Source organism: Micromys minutus (assembly GCF_963924665.1).
Source record: "Micromys minutus genome assembly, chromosome: 8".
Classification (NCBI taxonomy): domain Eukaryota; kingdom Metazoa; phylum Chordata; class Mammalia; order Rodentia; family Muridae; genus Micromys; species Micromys minutus.
Window position 1 is genome coordinate 20,288,918 of NC_137977.1, and position 19,250 is coordinate 20,308,167.

General features: G+C 47.7%; 1 protein-coding gene across 1 annotated transcript in view; it reads right to left on the reverse strand.

Annotated features, from left to right (window-relative positions):
* GYPC (glycophorin C (Gerbich blood group)) overlaps nucleotides 1–13,777 on the reverse strand; it is a 32,808-nt gene extending 19,031 nt beyond the window's left edge. Inside the window, exon 1 of the mRNA XM_080919734.1 lies at nucleotides 13,645–13,777. Coding sequence (XP_080775860.1) covers nucleotides 13,645–13,684 — 40 coding nt within the window. The 5' untranslated portion in view covers nucleotides 13,685–13,777. The remainder of the gene's footprint in view (nucleotides 1–13,644) is intronic.
* Between the last annotated feature and the right edge of the window lie 5,473 nt (nucleotides 13,778–19,250).

A 19,250-nucleotide genomic window follows, 5' to 3' on the forward strand; every position in this document is an offset into this window, starting at 1 on the left:
TTCACAGGGACAGGCGGCATGGCTAGGAGGCTGTCTCAGGCGGTCACAGCTTACCTCGAGTACGCAAAGACCCGAGGTTAATCCTAGAACACGTGCATGCTTGTGATCCCAGAGCGAAACAGGGAGGGTATGGGTGGGCAGAATCTCCGGGCTCTCTGGCCAGAAACCAGCCAACTAACTGGTGAGTGCCAGGTCAAGGAGAGAGCTAGTGAAACCCTAGATTGTTTTCTGTTCTATACATGCTTGTGCACACTCATGCACCTTCACATGGGAACATGCACACCAATCTGTGCACACACATACATTAAAAAAAAAAAACCCAAAAAGCCAAACCAAACAAAAAAAGAAACAGAGGAAGGAAGGAAGGAAGGAAGGAAGAAGAAACAAAGAGAAGAAACCAGGCAGTGGCTTAATGCTAGGTAGCCTGCTGTATACAGAGGGGAAGCAACAGAAGTCAGCAGGGAAGCACCAGTCTGGGTACAGACGAAATGAAAAACATCAGCCCCAAGGAAATAACAGATTCTGACATGAAGGCTGTGTGGTGCTAATGAGCTGAAAATGGGCTCTCAGGGCGTCTGCACGTTTTAAGACCAGCATTAGCCATCCCGCCTTTGACTGGCATCCTAAAGATGCACCTCCCTTCCTTCATCATTGTCTGTTTTCCCTGTGGGCAACAAGCATCATTTCACCCAAATGTCTAAAAATAGCTTGTTTTGAGCCGGCTCTAAAGGATCTGGGATTCTTACATAGGAAACGACCCAAGGGTAATTGCCAAAGCCTGGCACAAACAAACGTACTTAGTTTATGTGAAAGAACTTTCCTTCAATCTCGTGAATGGAAACTCTTCTTCTAAAACTCCTTACTTCCTGCACATGTGAGGTCTGGTGTTATGGAGGGGACATTCGGGGAGTTGTGCTGAGTTTAGACCATAGCCCGCCCCACTCACAGGAAGGTTCTGTGCTCCATGATAGGGCACCAGTCACATAACTCACCCACCGAATGCACAGGAATATGACATTGCCTTCCTCCCCCTGCAAGCCAGGCCACCTCTGCACAGTGCAAGGACTTTGCACACCCATCACTACTTTTCTATTCGAGGTTTTTCCAGTTCAGCTTGACTTAATTCGTTTGCCAAGTTATGCCCTCAACTAACATAGAAACACAGATAATTTGCTTCCTTAAACACAAGATGAAGAAGAAGAAGAAGAAGATGATGATGATGATGTGTGTGTGTAGTCTTGTGAGTACGTTAGGGTATGTGTTCAGGCTGGAGGTGAACCTTCCAGGTTGTACCTCAGGCGTTGTTCATCTTGTTGTCTGAGACAGGGCTCACCCCTGGCCTGGAGTTGTGATCTCAAAACTTTCTTTCGAGCCCCATAGAACCACTAGTCTCTACAACCCATCCCCTGCACAGGGGTTACAAACCGGTACCACCATGCCATGCTTTTCTAAGGATTAAGCTTCTTTTGGTTGCATAGCAAGTGCCTTTCCTAGTAACCTATAGCCCCAGCCTAGACACACAGCTTTGACTCAACTAGGTCAAGCTCTGTTATGTTAAGCAGAAATTCAGTGTGGCTTAGCATTAGCTAAAGAGCTGGTTGAGGCCAGGCTGAGTACACACTTCTTGGAGCTGTTCTTTAAATATCCACATGCCTGTTCAGATATTAACTCAGGTACTAGGAAGACATTAGGCAATTTGATCCCAAAGCTGAGTCTGTGCAACAAAATACTCTTCAACAGAACTGGGTGCATTGTATTCTGACCATGACTTATACCCCGCTGCTCTGTGTGTAGGGTTACTAATTATCTCCATTTCGCAGACTGGAGAACCACGGCGAGGTGGCCCACCTTAACCCTGCATATTATCAAGCACAGGCACATGAGCTAGTCCACCAGCATCTGTGGATAAACTGTTTGCAAGCTAGAATTTTCTATCCAGCTTCTCTTTCAAATTTCCAGGTTTCCCTTATTACTTTTTAAATAAGAATAGTATTGAATTAATGTGTGTGCGTGTGAATGTATATTTGTATGTGAGGATGTGTCCATGTGTGTGTGTGTGTGTGTGTGTGTGTGTGTGTGTATAGGTACCTGCAGAGTCTGAAGAGGGCTTCAGATCTTCTGGAGCTGGAGTTATAGACTGTTAAGGGCCACCTGGTGTAGGTTTTGGGGTCTGATCCTCACGACTGCTCTTCAACACTGAGCAATCTCACCAGTCCCAAGATTTTCCAAATTTTCTTTATGGTATTACCCCAACATTGCTGAAGTTAGGTTAAGAATTTTCTTCATAAGCCAGCTGGTAGTGGCACCTTTTATCCCAGCACCAGGGAGATAGAGGCAAGCAGAAAAACTCCGCATTCAAGGCCAGCATAGTGTACAAATTGAGTTCCAGGACAGCTTGGGCTACACAGAGAAACCATGTCTTGAAAAAAAAAAAAAAAACTGAAATCAGAAACAAACAAACAAACAAAGAGTTTTCATCCTGGGATTAATTAGCAAACTGACACATTGGGGTCTCAACAGAGGTGAACAGTGAACCACGATGAGAACATTTTACAATGTCATATGGTAGACATCAGACATCTAGGTGGATCTGCTGAGATCCAAGCCCATGGCAACCGCATGGAGAGCAAAGCGAACAGTGACTAACTGCTCTGGCTCTGAGAGCCGCTGGGCCACACATTTCACATCTGTCTCAAGACACGCATCACCAAGGTTCCAAGGTGGCCTGGCTCCTCGGTGACCTCTCACTTCCTACTCTGCTGGCCCACGTGGAAAGTCTGTCTTTTTGTATTCTTGTACTTCAACAAAGATGGATTTTTTTTAGACTTGTTACTGTTGGTGCTAGAAAATTAACAAAAAATAACTGGAGTGGAGATTTGAGGTAATACCATCATTTTTGTGTGCATGATATAGGATGAGGACCTCAAGTGGGAAGCCATTTCTTTTGAAAACGCGGGGTTACGTGGCAAGGATTCCAGCTCTGTTAGATGTGTCTGAACTAGGTGAGGCTGGGCCAGATGTTCCTATGGGATACAGATCTCTTTGGTTCTTGACTTCCTAGCCAGGTTCTAGTCAACAGTATCCATGTGCCCCTATGTCTCCTACAGCCTTCACTCAGACAGCACTGCTCACAACCTGGGAGATGGCTTAGCAAGTAAAGTGCTTGCTGCGTAAGGATGAGAACCTACGTTTGAATCCCCAGCACACACATAAAACTGGGTGTGGTAACATGTCTGTAATCCCAGTACTCCTACAATGAGAAGAAAGGTAGAGACAGAAGAGTCCCTGGAAGCTTGAAGACCAGCTAGCCTGGGACACACTGTGATGAAAATCAAGGGGCCTTAACACTAACAAGGTGAGGACTGGTACTGGAGGCTGTCCTGTGACTTATACAGCATGCTCTCACACACATGCATGCTTGCATAGAGCATCACACACAGTAGCTCTGGGATGGAGCTATTCCCGGAAATCGCAGAGGGCGTTATTCCATCCTGACAGCAACTCTAGCGAGCATCTGCCCACTGTTTCCCCTTTTGGCTACAGGGGGTAGACTCACGGATAGGACCCACACAACTACGAACTGCCATTATGTATCTGTCTGCACACAGCATTAACAGCTGCTGTCACAGATGAGCAAGCCAAGGTGGGCGAGGAGATGCAGGCGCCAGGGGTAGATGGAAGGTTTGAGGCCCTTTTGTGCTGTGTCTAGTAGTCTCTTGTCTCAGCTACCTGGTAGGTTGAGAAAGAAGAGTCTCAAGTTCAAGCCCTGCCTGGATGACTTGTTGAGACCTCATCTTAAAATTTATAAGAGGCAAAAGAAGGCAGTGGGTCTAGCATGTGCCTAACATGTACAAGATCACGGTGACATGAAAAGGAAAAAGGCTCAGGAGATAGCTGGGCTGGTGATGTGATTGCCCCCCAAACTTGAGGTTTTGAGATCGCTCCCTGGGACCCACATAAAAGCCAGTTGTGATGGTACACACCTATAATCTCGGTGCCTGCCAGGGTGCAGGATTTAGGCATCTCTAGGGGTCTCAGCAAGCTAGTCTAGTCAAATCATTAAGTCTGAGTTCAATGAGAGACACTATCTCAAAAAGTAAAGTGTGAAATGACTGAGGAGATCAGAAAGCTGACCAATGTCCTCTACGCGAACATGCATATACACACATGCCCCCCCCACATAAATACATGAACATATACAGGCCACACACTCACTCCCCCCAAAAAAATTAAGAAAAGAAAAAAGATGAAGAAATAAGGGCTTTTTCTTCTGGGGATGACCTTGGGTCTTACTGGGGTTAAGCAGAAGGACCCAACCTAGCAGCTGGCCAAGTCCTGGGGAAGAGGAGACACATCTGGCATCAGGGCTGGAGGGTTGATGATTCCTGTGGGTAGGGGTGGTGGGATAGCAGTTGGGGATGGTGGATATGACTTTTTGAACTCTTAGTGTCACTTTTATAACCTGGAACTGATATCATCTACATGGGGGGCATTGTGGTTGAATGAAAGACTGTATATGTCTCCCTGAGTTGGATGGTGTGGGCCTCTGCCATGTGCCACTGCTTCTTTTGTGTGCCTAGGCTAAGGCTTTGCCCATATCTGATTGTGGTGATTAAAATGTGATCATCCCTTACAGGCTTGGTCCCTCACTGGTGCTGTGTTGTGGTAAATATTAAAAAGTTGAAACCTTTTACCATGCTAGTGCCAGCACTTGGGATCTTTCTCTGCCACGCAGTCCCCACACCACCCTCTCTCTGCTACCAGTTCCTGTGCGGAGTTGCAAACCACCACACTGAAACCACTCCTCCCAGCTGCTCCTCTACCAGCTGAGAACTTAGCCCACATTCTTCACAGCCAGGTAAAAACATGACTCCACAGCCATTAACTTATCAAACTGGTTTTTATGTTAAATTCTCAATCCACAAACCCTCTACACAATAAGCTTATGACCAGTGGACAAAGATATAAACTGCCCATCCAAAAAAAGATAAATTAGACCCATAGAAACCCTTAGAAATAATCATAACAACCTTATCAAGCTAGAGAAACAGACACATCGGCTTCCATCTTGCCTCTGGAATCCCCACCTACCTCTCTACTGTCCAATCATATATCACCTTAACATAAACCTACAGTGCTGTTTTAGATGGTTGTGGACCCTTAAAAGAACTAGGTCACTCAAGGACTGTACTGCACTGAGGTTTATAGATAGCCCTTCCCCACTTCCTGTTAGTGCTCATCTGCTTTCCGACTACAGTAGCAATGTGACTAGTTTTGCCCTGCCTCTATGCCTTCCCAACTGTGAACAAATCACCTTGAACTGGGAGTCAGAAGCAGTTCTTCTTGCCTTAGGTGACTTTTTGTCAGAAATAATCAAAGCAATAGGAAAAGTAGCCAGCACACTAGACTATGCACCAAACACATGTGATCAGTGTAAACCCTAGACTCTACCCATTGGTCATGAGCCCTCGAGGGTCACATATCAGATATCTGCATATCAGACATTTACATTATGATTCATAACAGTAGCAAAACATAGTTATGAGTTAGCAATGAAATTATTTTGTGGTGGGGGTACCACAACATGACTAAATACATTAAAGGGTCCCAGCATTAGGAAGGTCACTGCCTATCAGGACTCTCTGCCAGTTCTTTCTGCCTAACTCTCTTTTAACCTCCTTTAGTTGTTGCTTGTGTGTCTCCTAAGTATTTTTGAGCCACTGTCTTTCCTACAGAGTGTCCTCTTACATGCCATCTTCCAAACACTGACCTACAATACTTAAGTCAATATCATTGTTTCTGGAATAAAGAGCCACAAGTCTCAAACTTTTAAATGAAGAGTAACCCAATTTCATCAGTTAACAAGCCAAAGAAGGCCTCATGAGATTGCTTTGTGGGTAAAAGCACGTGTAGTATTAGCTTAATGAAGGAAGGTTGGATCAGCAGAACCTACCAGAAGACAGATGTGGTGGCTCATGTCTGCAATCTAAACACTTACAGTGAAAGAGGAGGCTTTCACTGCCCCGGCGGCCTGTGAACCAGCCGGCCTGGAATACACACTGCAGCAGAAGAAAGAGATCCCTGTGCCTCAATGTGAAAGGACAGACCTGACTGCTGAGAGTTGTCCCCTGACCTCCACATGCTGTCTCCTGGCCTCTGGATGTCTGCTGCAGCATAGTGTAGTCCCCTCCATTCAACAGTAACAAACGATTCTTTACAGAAGAAGTCAATAAAGAGAAAGAGGGAGGTATACAGGCAGGCAGACAGAGAGACAGAGACAGACAGACAGAAGGACAAACAGGTATGGGATAGTAGCCCACCCAACCTTTGGACTTCAGGTGCCTACCACGGAGACACAATTCTTTGCTCTTGGGGATACCTTCTTGCTGACAATATATTTTATAGCTGTAAAGACAAATGTCTTAATGGATTATTTTCTCCCTTCTGGTTTTGTGATCCTCTGCTCTAGCAGCACTGTGAACTCTGTGTCCTAGGGTGGGCGGTCTTGGCTGAAACCCTCATCCACACTCTCAGTAAAATTGGTGAGCAGACAGGAGAGGAGGAGAGGGCAGGCAGGGCTGTCTGCAAAGTCCCCTGTCACCTCACTGGCTTCAGTGCCATCACATGCAAAAGGGAGATAAAAATACCTCCCCTGGGGCTGCTCAGGGATGAAATGAGATAACTGTTCACAGGCGTGTCTCCTCTCTGTTTTGAGTTATGTAGCCCCTTGTGAGAGGAGGAAGAGAAGGAAGTGCCAAGAGAGATATGGCTTTAAGAAAATGAGAGAAACTGACAAGGAAAAAGAAAAAAACCTTTCAGGCATCCCTGAGATTCATTTTCCTAAAATGAGAGGTTCTTCAGAAATGGAAGGAGTGCCCTTTGGAGAACATCACAGACCTCCCCCCCCCTCCCCAGGGGCAAATCCAACAAAGCAAGGGCCTGGCTCCCCTCAGAACCTCTCAGGAGCCTGCTGTGTGGGCAAGAGGAGAGGGAAGGAAATGGAGAGGGAGGGGAAAGTAGGAGGAAAGGGGGATGGGGGGGAAGCAGAGAGTGTCATTCCTCAGGAAGGGGAGGAGGAGGAGAGAAAGAAAAGGAGGCATTCTTTAGGAAGAGGAAAACAGTGATTCCCAAAAGGAGAAGGAGGAGGAAGGAAGGAAGAAAGAGGAGGCAGAAGGGAAGGAGGGAGGAGAAAGGAGGAGGAGGAAGAGGGGGAGGTGGGAGGGGGAGAAGGAGGAGGAGGAGGAAGAGGAAGAGGCCTGCCTCTGGCGAGAAAGAAGCCAAAGCCTGGGGCACAGCTGTGGACTGCTCAGAGCACTTCACAGAGGAACAGAGAATAAAGAAATGCTGATTGAGAAGACACGGAAGGGCAGAGGCCGGGTCAGGAGCCGGTTGAGTCTTTACTGTGTTACAGGCGACACCCCAGTACTTCAAAGGGCGGGTTAAGCAGAGCCAACAGTTGGTCACAGTCCTTTTGGGCTACTGAGGGGCAGGGTGTTGCATGGGGTTGGGGATGACTGATCTAAACACAAAGGAGCATCTGGCTTAGAGAGAGTGCTGTGCTGGGCTGTGCTGTGTGTGCTGTGCTGTGCTGTGTGTGCTGTGCTGTGTGTGCTGTGCTGTGTGTGCTGTGTGTGCTGTGCTGTGTGTGCTATGTGTGCTGTGTGTGCTGTGCTGGGCTGTGCTGTGTTGAGCTGTGTGTGCTGTGCTGGGCTGTGCTGGGCTGTGTGTGCTGTGTGTGCTGTGCTGTGCTATGTTGTACTGGGCTGTGTTATACTGGGCTGGGCTGTGCTGGGCTGGACTGTGCTGTGCTGTGTGTGCTGTGCTGTGCTGTGCTGGGCTGTGTTGTGCTGTGCTGTGTTGTGCTGTGCTGTGCTGTGCTGTGCTGTGCTGTGTGTGCTGTGTGTGCTGTGTGTGCTGTGCTGTGTGTGCTGTGCTGGGCTGTGCTGTGCTGTGTGTGCTGTGTGTGCTGTGCTGGGCTGTGCTGTGCTGTGTGTGCTGTGTGTGCTGTGCTGGGCTGTGCTGTGCTGTGTGTGCTGTGTGTGCTGTGCTGTGTGTGCTGTGCTGTGTGTGCTGTGTGTGCTGTGTGTGCTGTGCTGGGCTGTGCTGTGCTGTGCTGAGCTGTGTGTGCTGTGCTGGGCTGTGCTGTGTTGTACTGGGCTGGACTGTGCTGTGCTGTGTGTGCTGTGCTGTGCTGGGCTGGGCTGTGTTGTGCTGTGCTGTGCTGTGCTGTGCTGGGCTGTGCTGTGTTGTACTGGGCTGGGCTGTGTTGTGCTGGGCTGGGCTGTGTTGTACTGGGCTGGGCTGTGCTATAGGAAGAGGGGAGCACTTCAGTGAGGCCGCTCTCCTGTCTCAGAGGGAACACTGTCATTCCATTGGACAGGGAGGACACTGTGGGGAGGTCTTCCCTGCCCACTCTACAGGACCTGATAGTCTGTATACTCTTCCCTTGGAGGCAAGTTTTCAGTGAACATCGGAACAGCTCAAGGATGGAGCTGGTGCTGGAGAGAGAGTGGGCACTCATCAGAGCAGTCATGAGCTTGTACCTGCATCACACTATGAGAAACCTGTGTGGTGTGTGTGACGGGTACACATGTGTATACATGAACACAGAGGCCACAAGTTAGCTTTAAGTATTGTTCCTAGAGTAGCATCCACTTTGTTTTTGAGGCAGGGATTCTCATTGATCTAGAACATTCCAGGAGGAACTGGCTGGCCAGTGAGTCCCACAGCATATACCTGTCTGCATCCCCACTGTGAGCCACCGTGTGCTACTGTTTCCTTTTCTGTTTTACATGAATTCTGGGGGATCAAACTTATGCTTCTGTGCTTTCAGGACAAGTATTCAACTGACTAGTTTATCATCCCAGCCAAGGAGATGTTTAATCTATCAGAAGATCTTCAATACTCAGAATATACCCTTCATGCAGAGTTTGCCCTTATCCCCTTAACTGGATAAAGACTATAACATGTTGGGACTCAGGGCAATATGACATGTGGATCCCTGATAATACACGGCCCAAACAGTAGCAGAGCAGGGGATAAGTACAGTGTCCTCTGCATTCAGGTTCTTGTTAAGGCAGGGTCAAGAGGAGTCTGTGGTCAGACGGTCTAGACTAATTGCTGAGGTCAGTGAGGAGATGGTTCAGTGTGTGTTTACCACACCTCTATGAGTTTGGGTCATCAGAAGCTGTGTGAAAACCATAAAAGTCAGAGGTAGAGGTTTAGGCATCTAAGCCTACAGGGAGACAGAGGCAGAGACAGCATTCCTGGAAGCTCTTGGGCCAGCATGAGAAATCTTGTCTCAGAAAAGGTTGGAAAACCAACACCCCATGTTGTCCTCTGACCTCCATATCATGGGACTCATGCCATCTGTGCCTGTACACAGACATGCATGCACACGCACACACATGGGGTGGGGGGATCAAGAGCAGACACACACACACACACACACACACACACACACACACACACACACGGGGGTGGGGGACAGGGAGATGGATGAGAGGTGACAGATGGAGGTGAGGGTATGGCATACCAAGGCAATAGAAAGAGCAAGGGCCTTAGGGTTAGAGGTCAAAGGGACAACAGGCCCTTTCCCAAGCTCGGGGCTCCCTATGACATGGAAACAGCTATGCACAGGGATTTCTAGCAGCTGTGATGAGGTTCTGTCCAATCCCCACCTACCCCCAGATGGAATCCAGAGCCTTGGGTTGGGTTCAAGCCAGCAGGCGGGAAAGAGGCCATTGTCTCTTTCTACCATAGCTAAAGGACTGTACAAAAAACATTGTTTTAGAGGAATGCACAAAAATTAAAATTTATAAACCTGAGGGCAGCAGCCAGCACTCCCCCAGAAGGTCAGATTATATATGGATCAAAAGGAAGCACCAGGCCAAGCTGAGAGGTGGGCCGGGGTGTGGGGGGGTGCGGGGAGATAAGCCTGCAATCCAGCTGTTGTGTGCTTTGAATGCCTTGCATTTGGTGTGGTCTCTGCCTGTTGCAATGCTTTATTTACTGGCCTTCCAGTATATGTCAAGTTCTGGCCTAGGAGCTATGGGGATGCGCTTCTCAAAGACACCTGAGGGGGCTTTTGGCCCTCAAATGATACCAGCACTGAGTGTTAGTGTGGTCTACATAATCATCACCTGTCACTGAATGGCTCACCTGACAATTCTTTGTGCCTGGCCCTAAGCAGAGAAGGTAGACACAGAGCCACCCAGGACGTCAGATTCCCAAGAAGGGGCAGAAGTAGTACCCACTGGAACAGCAAAGTATCCCCTATGTAGGTTTGTTTAGTGGTTGTTTTCCAAGGATGGTTTTTTTTTTTTTTTTTTACAAGCGAGCCCCTGGTAGACAAGCAGATGTGTTCAGGGGAGGGCGTCCTGACATCTGGGTGCATGGGGAGGTGGTCTAGACACGGTCCACACCAGGGCTTGGCCTAAAGCACTAATACTGTTGTCACACTGTCAAGAGCAAGAAGTAATAGCCACCTGCTGATGGGAGGCAGCAGAGTACCCACGTGGGCAAGCCATTTTTACCATCTTTAAAGCCACTGCCAGGCAGGCTCCAGGTTAATACTGTCAAGTTGGTTGCTCTTCCCACCAACAGGAGAGAGCTGAGAAACTGCGATATTGTGATTCCTCCCAAAACCAGTGAACACCCAGGTGTGACACCCCACGTGGACAGACAGGGAGATGGCTGGACTGAGCTCTGGCAGGCACTTCCCCCCAAAAGTAATAGTATGTCTTATTAGAGCTATAAAGCATGCTTAGACGCTCTTCTAGGTAGAGAGGCATATTCCGAAGTGACCACAAGTCCCACCCATCAGTTTAGCTAAGATGGTGAGACCAAGAAAGCACATACTGATGTGCTATACCTGTAAGTGGTCGGGACATTACGAGCTGGTGTAGGACTGGAGAGATATCTCTGTTCCTGAAGTACTTGCTACACAAGAAAGAGCCTGGGTTTGATCTCCAGGACCCACGTGAGCATGCTGGGAGTGGCAATCGTATATTGAAATCCTGGCCCTGGGGAAATAGAAATAGGAAGACCCCAGGTGCTCACAGACAAGTCAGTCTGCCCAGTGAGTTCTCACTACTTAGTGAGTTCCAGAAGAATGAGAGGTCATGTCGGAAGCACAAGATGAACAGCTCCTGAGAAATGACAGCAGAGGCAATCAACTGGCTTGCTTGCATGCCTGCATAGACAGGTGCACCCTCATGTATGTGAATAAACATGTATACACACACACACACACACACACACACACACACACACACACAAACTGGCATGACCTTTAGGAGAACAGTTTCTGAATATTTAACATTTTAAACACATACAATATTTGACTCATAGATTACACCCTGGGAAGGGCATTTTATCCCCAAATCTTATGATCACATAAGAATGATCACTTATGAAAATGGCTGCAGCAGCCACCCAGAGATCACCCACTTGGTTCACCTAAACACTCCCCACCCGCCATGGAAGCAGTTACCCACTTCCCACGGCACACACAGGACACTTCTTACCCATAGTTCCCTGCTTTCCAGAGTGTTTTGCAAGCCTCTAAAATCCTTGCCCAACCAAGGGTACCCTGGGAAAGGTCCAGGGCATTTACCGTGCCAGTCCCATGAGACTCAAAATGTTCCCAATATCTAGAGGGATTGCACAAGGCCTGAGATGTAATTTCACTTGGCACATCTCCTCACACTCTCCGCCTCTGCCAGCAACAGCAGATTCTATATAAAGCTGCCAAACCTGGCATCTCTACACTGAGCAGTGACCCCTTTCAAGCAAGGGCAAGGCACCAAACTGCCTGTGCATAGCTTGCTGGTGGTAATAGTGACAATCAGGCCTAGAAGAATCCCTGAGTCCTGCTAGGTCAGGGCAGGCCTGACACAGGGACATCCATTCTCTCTGCTCTGAGGTTCTGAGTAACTATGGCTTTATCATGGAGACAGGATATAGATACATCCTGTCTGAGTTAGCAGCGGGGAAACAGGATCCCAGGGGTCTCCCACAGCAGGGACCTTGCAGCTATTTCAGTGGGTAAAGTAATCTGGTAAACTACCTAAGTAAAGGTTATAATCCTACCAGCCCTAGCAGAAAGGTGTTTGCCCCTCTGAGCCAAGCAGGGTCTGAAATGGAAATTTCAGAAAACTGTTTGGGGGAATCAGTTGACTCTCATCAGCCCCGAGTGTCTGCAGCCTGAGCTTCCTTGGTGCCAGAGACGAAAAAGATCCAGTAGTCCTAGCTTCCTGTTCCTTAACACAGGCCCTAAGCATGTGTTCACGAGTGCTTGTGTATCCACACACAATGAGATAAATGTGTTCACACAGGTAGCTGTGCACCCACACACAGGAACTTGAGTCAGATACACACAGAAATAAATACATGCGAGGCCCATATTGCATACTCCCTGGTGAAGTTCATCTCAGGACGATAGGCATTCGTAAATACCTTGTATCTCTCGGCCTCCCCTCGAAAGAGTTTACTGATATGTGTCTCAGTCTTACAACCCACATGAGAATATTTCATGAAGACTCTTTGTGGATGCTGGAGCTAAGAGATATCATTAGAGGTGCTCCTAATGCATGAAACATATAGGATAGCATGTACTGGTGACACACATGGGGCACATAGTCACAGAGCACACGACCCTCAATGTAAGTACATCCCCCAAGCCACACAAGACAGGGGTCCCAAGAGGCCTCCACCACTTGTATTTGCAGGATCAGAGGTGTGGTTCAGTTGGTAGTGTGCTTGCCTCATATGCATAGAGCCCGAGTCCCCTCTCTAATACGGCATAAACTGTGTGGTACCACATCCACATAATCACAATACCTTCGAGGTGGGGGTAGGAGGAACAGAAATTTAAAGTCATCTTTGACGACAGGGCCTGGTCCAGTCTACAAACTAGTCTGACTTACATATGACTGTGTCTCAAAAAAAAAATTTAAATTTAAATTTAAATTTAAAAAAGGTTTCTAGAATCTTATCGTTGTTTTAGAGAAAGGACAGCATGTGGGATCTGAGGAATTCCTCTCTGAGGTGAGGAGTGAAACGGATAGACATTCGTGTTCTTTTAAAAACAAAACTTCGGACTGCAAAAGCCCCAAAGAGCAGGGCAGGGAGGCCCATCAAAGTTTCCTATATCCGGCGACTCTAAGGGCTCCAGGCACCAAGAGGTTAAAGCGTTTAAAAAGACAGTCTTGTTTGTTTGTTTGCTGTTTCATACTCCCGAAGAATTAAGGAGAGTGGATCCAGCAGGGTCTACGCCTGTCCCGGGGCCAGTGGGCCAGAAAAGAACTGTTGAAGTTTCTTGGAATTTTCTTGGCATAGGCCCGGGCTCCGCGGTGCAAAGCGGACCCTGACCGCGCGACTTTCCTGGCAAATGGGGGTGGGGTGGGTGCCTGGTTGCTGAAGGCTCGGCCTCTCCCTCCCTCAGGTCCCAGACCCTTCCCAAGCCCCACACAAAGAAACAGCGCGCCATCGCAGGGCTGGTGGCCTCTCTGGACCAGGGGACATCTACCGGACCAGCGTAGTTGTGCCAGGCCAGCGGTACCCCTGGCTAGGACTCCACACGCTCAGTGCGCCACAGTAGGACCCACGTCTGGCCGGGATCGGGACAGTCCCGGTACTCACCGAGGCGCTCGGGAGGCGGCGTGCTGACCTGGTTGCTCATCGCCACGCGGCGGGGCGGGGAGAAACGCGGTGGGGGCGCACTGTGGCGAGGGGGGGGGGAGGATGGGGGAGAGGAAAGGGTCACCAACTCCCGGACCGCGAACCCAGCTACTCCGTTGCACCTAGGGCTTCCACTCCGCGCCGCTAGCAGAAGGGAGGGGCCCCGCTCCAAGATAGGCACACTTCAACTATTTTTTTCTACAACTTGGCCATGAGGTTTCCACCCATTTTTTTTTTTTTTAAACACACACCCGCCCACTTCCGAACGTTTGCTCTGCGCTCTAACTTTCTGCTCACAGTTCTCCGTGTTTCTGTTTCCATCTGCCACTATCAGATAGAACGCCTGCGGTTAGAGGTTAGAACCTCCCCCATGAAAGCCCCAGAGGAGACCCCAGTGGCCTGGCTGGGCACTGTGCAAATAGGGGCACACAGGCCTTTCAAGTCTGGGTTGGATGCTGTATGACCAGAACTAATCTAAACATTTCTTTTAAAATTTATTCCTCTTAATTAGCATTAATTGTGTGTATTTACAGGGTTTGTATGGCACAATATTTCAGGACAGGCATAGGCTGTATACTAATGGTGTAGGTTAGCATTCCTAAGTTTTAACACTTTTATTTTTGGAGACCTCCAGCTCTGTGCGCGTGCGCTTCTCTCTCTCTCTCTCTCTCTCTCTCTCTCTCTCTCTCTCTCTCTCTCTCTCTCTCTCTCTCTCTCTCTCTGTGTGTGTGTGTGTGTGTTTAGTATAGCTTACCCAATCTTGCTCTCTTTTCCTCTTTGTCACTGGCCATTAATAATTGCTACTGGACTTTCCTACTTTAAGATGACATTTTAGATTCTACAAAACAGACAATGTTTTTTATTTGTTTCTCTGTCTGGCTTAGTTCACAAAATGTCTCTCACTCCCACCCTTCACCCGGTTGCTAGCTTGTATCGTTATCTAAATAGCCCTGCTGTCACCTTGCAACCGTGAGGACCCGAGTTCAATTCCAGTGCCTTAGTTACTTTTCAGTCGCTGTGAGGAAATAGGACTATTGCTGATTTGTGGTTTGGGGGTACAATCCATGTAGGGAAGGCGTGGCTGCAGAAGCTTGAGGCAGCTGGCCATACCGCATCTCTGCTCCGGAAGCAGAAGAGAGAGGGATGCTTCTCCCAGGCATTTCCAGATGCTAACTTAATCGATTAAAAAAGGAAACAACCAGATGCAGGGGTGCACACGTTCCACCTCAGTGCTGGGAAAATGGAGGCAGGTAGATTCGGAGAGCTGGCTGGTCAGTTAGCCCAGGTCACTTGGGTGAGTTCCAGGTCACTGAGATATCCTGTTAAAAAAATCAAAGTAGATGGTACCTAAGGAACAGCGGTTGAGGTTGACCTTTGACTTCTATTCACGCATGCACCATGTGAACTTAAGCATCGGCATCTTACATTTCTCCTTAATTTGTCATCTCACGGGTGGCATTCCTGCATCAAGGTTAGAAGTACCTTTAAAACGTCTGATATGCTAAGGTGTTGCCCCAGACACTCGTTTCAATCAAGATAATGAGCCAGCCTCGGAGCTTCTCACCAGAATTAAGTACTAAACTTCACATTGATGTCAGTTCTTTTGGAAACATTGGTAGTTGCATTAGTTTCTGATGTGTTTATAAAAAGATAGAGGGGGGATATGTTTTATAGAGGTGTGGTGAGGTGTGGGGAAAGGGGGTTCCTCAGCGGGCCCATGCTGAGGCACTCCTTCCCCCTGAGAGACCAGCCACACAATGGTATATTATAAAATAGAGTTTATTTAGGGCATGGGAAGGGGAGTTAAAAGGGTAATAAAGGCAGAGAAAGGCAGAGAGAGAGAAGTAGAATCATAGAGGCCATGAGCACGTGGAGAGAGAGAGCTGGGAAGGGAATGGGAAGAGAGCAGGAACAAGAATAAGAGAGCAAAAGAGAGAGGGGGCGGGCAAGCAGCCCCTTTTATAGTGAGTCAGGAATACCCGACTGTTGTCAGGTAACTGCGGGGCGGAGCTTAGAACAAAGTACTAACATGCTAACAGTTTCTGTTCCTTTGCTGTGATAAAATACCCGGGTAAGAGGAACTTAAGGAAGGAAGGGTTTATTTGGCTCACAGTTCGCAGATACAGTCCATCCCTGGGAAAATCTTGGAGGCAGGAGCATGAGGCCCCCGAGTAAGTTCATCGCGGTCAGGAAGCAGGGAACAATGAGTGCTGGTGTTCAGCTCATTGCTTCCTTCCTGTGCAGTTCAGGACCTGCCCCTATAGAGTGGTGCCACCATCCTGAGGGTGGGTCTTACCACCGAAAGCCAACCTAATCTAGATACTTTATCACAGGCATGCTTAGAAGCCCATCTCCGTGTGATAACACTGTCAGGCATGTAAATACAGTGCTAGATCCAAACATAATTATACTCTCAAAGTGATGGGGTGTGGAGGTGGCGGCAGCAGGTTTAGATGATGTTGACCCTTAAGTCTTACATCTGACTAAGGGATAACAAGTCCAGGGCAGGGGAAGGCACCACTGGAGCAGGCACAGATAGACAGCACCGGCTTCTTGCACAGAGTGAGTGGTTAGAGAATAGTATCTAGTGAAGCTAGAGAGAATGGCAAGGAGGTAGGACCCTGGGTACATTCCACTGTGGTGAGCCCTGGAGGCAGTGCAGGGGACTGCAGGGCTTTAATTTGGTACCAGAGGCTGGACGACAAGAAGACCTGTAAAATCCTAGAAGAAAGTCAAAAGAAAACAACACAGTCCAGCTGGATGATCGTGAGGCAGTGCATACCTGAGAAACATGATGAGGTCTACATTGCTTTTCTGCAAGAAAAAAAGGAAAGAAAGAAAGAAAGAAGGAAGGAAAGGAAGGAAGAAAGAAAATAAAAAGAAGAAAGAAGGAAGGAAGGAAGAAAGGAAGGAAGGAAGAAAGAAGAAAAGAAGGAAGGAAGGAAGGAAGGAAGGAAGGAAGGAAGGAAGGAAGGAAAATAGAAAAGAAGCAAATAACCAGAAAGATACACATGGGGCTGGAGATACTGCCCAATGGTTGAAAACACTTACTATTAACCTGTGAGTTTGTATCCCATGACCCACGTAACTAGCTGGGCATGATCCTTAAGACACCTGTGACCTCAGCTTCAAGATGTTAGGAGTGTAGGCCTGAACAACATATGAAAGATGAATGTGAGGCGCTTTTTCTTTCTTTCTTCCTTCCTTTCTTTCCTTTTCTTTCTCTCTTTCTCTCTCTTTCTCTCTTCCTTTCTTTCTCTCCTTCCATTACTCCCTCCCTCACTTTGTGTGTGTGTGTATGATGCATGGGGTTCTCATGTGCACACATGCAGAGGTGAATTGAGATTACATGTTAACCTTGAGTATCTTTTTCAGTCACCTTTGAGACAGGGTCTTCAGTGACTCACTGAACATGAATATTGCTGACTTGACTATACAAACTGGCTGGTAAGCCCCGATGCTCCTCCTGGCTCTGGCTCCCCAGTGTTGGATTACCAGAGTGTGGTACTGGCCCAGCTTTCATGCGGGTGCTGGGGATTGAACTCAGGCCATTGGCTAAGCAAGCACTTTACTGGCTGACCTCTCTGTGGCCCCAGGAGATGCTTTCTTAAGGGGATTTCCACTATGGTTATTTTTGGAGACAGTGAATCAACTAAGCAGAAATTCTACATTTTTAACTCTGTTTTGACTAATGAGCTTATTACGGTGATTCCAGCTCAGAGATGTTGGTATAGATACAACCAAGGCCATTGGAATTGATTAGTTAATATCAGACAGTCTTCCTAAACGTATTGGTTTCTGTTGCTGTTAGAAGTACATAGGGTTCTCAGTTGTTCTATCTTTGCAACATTTTGGTGGTTTGGTTCTTTTACATTTACTGACTGTTAGTGTTGGTTTTAACTGACACATGTCCTAACATGGCCAGTAAGCTGAAGTACTTAAAATCAGTTAGACATACTGGGAAGTATGGGCTTTGGCATTGTGGTGGCTGGTTTAACTGTCAACTTGATACAACCTAGAATACAACTGGGAAGCAAGTCTCGGTGAGTTACCTCGATCAGGCTGCCTCGAACGCACGCCTGGAGGGGATCTCTTGATTGATTACCTTAACTGACTGATGTAGGCAGCCTCATTCCCTGATTTGGGGACTGTGTAGAGCTGTCTAGCTGTACAGGCATGCATGTATTCACCCTCCCTGCTCTTGGATGAGGTGTGACTGGTTTCTTTGAATTGCTGCCTTGACTTCCCTACACCGGACGACAGTCTATAATCCAGGAAAACCTTAAGCTGATGTTCTCATGGCTGTTTTAGTCACAGCAGCAGAAATGAAACCAGATTGGGAACTGACTCACAGGGTGATATCAGATTTGTTTATCTGTCCCCGGTATACAGTTTTCTCTTATGGACTGTATCACACAGAAAGTGGTTTGGAAGCAGTAGGTAGTCAGTAAAAGTGGAGGAGGAGGATGACGTTAATGGTTTTGCTTAGGGAGCAGCGAGTAAGTATCAGGGGTAACAGAGTTTTCTGCTGGATGAGCCCCATTGGCAGTTTGTTATATCATCCAACAAATATGTGCTCTTCCTGTCCTCCGCAGGAGCTCTGCAGCCAACCCTTGCTGCCTGAGATCTGCTGTGCCGAGAGGAATGTTAGTGAATCTCCCTCTGCATCCGCAGAGGCCTGGAATGTTCTTGTGTGTGTGTGTGTGTGTGTGTGTGTGTGTGTGTGTGTGTGTTTAAGGGACAGTCTTGGCTTTCTGCTTCAGCCCTCCCCTCTGTGCAGAGCACACACAGCTGGCCACTGTTTCCCTGGCCCTTTGGAGTGTGACTGGCTCTTCCTGCACTGTTCTGATGCATGTAAAACCTCAGTGGGAAGCGGCTGGAGATGACCCTCTGAGGCTTAGAGTATCAGGACTTCTTGTCTGCACAAGAGTTAAAAACCAGTGAGCATAAAGAGGGTGTTCTTTTCAGGTGAGCCTATGACAGGGGGCAGACCCTGAGCTGCTCAGTTTTCTCTGGAGCACCAGACAGTTAATGCACAGGAGAAAAGAGAAAATGGTACTTACAGGAAATATAAATGCCATAGTTTTCTCAATACAAGGACACTTGAAATGTGAAAACTGGGCTCGAGTATTGGGGAATGGTAGCAGACCGAGTGTGACTATAGAAATATTTATAAACCAGCAAACTATAGACAGCATTCTTCATACACACAGGAAAGGATTTATATTAGCTGTGGAGTGTTTTGTTCTTTATACTGCACCCTCCCCCTCCTCTCCTACCTTCCCAGTCTCCCACTCTCCCCTTCACCCGTTTCTCCATACACTTATCCAACCTGTCATTTATTCAATAGTTGTTCACGGATGACCCAGGGAACTCATTGTAGGGACAAAGGGTGACTAATACAGAGTCGATGGGAGCAAAAGCAGAGTCAGAACTAGACATAATTAGTTCAGAGAAGAGATTATCTCAACCAAGTTAAAGTGGGGATATCCACCCTAATGTATAATTTTGTAGACTGTGGTTGTAGTTGGCATAAAAGGGACAAGGTGACTGCCAACAGTCATCTC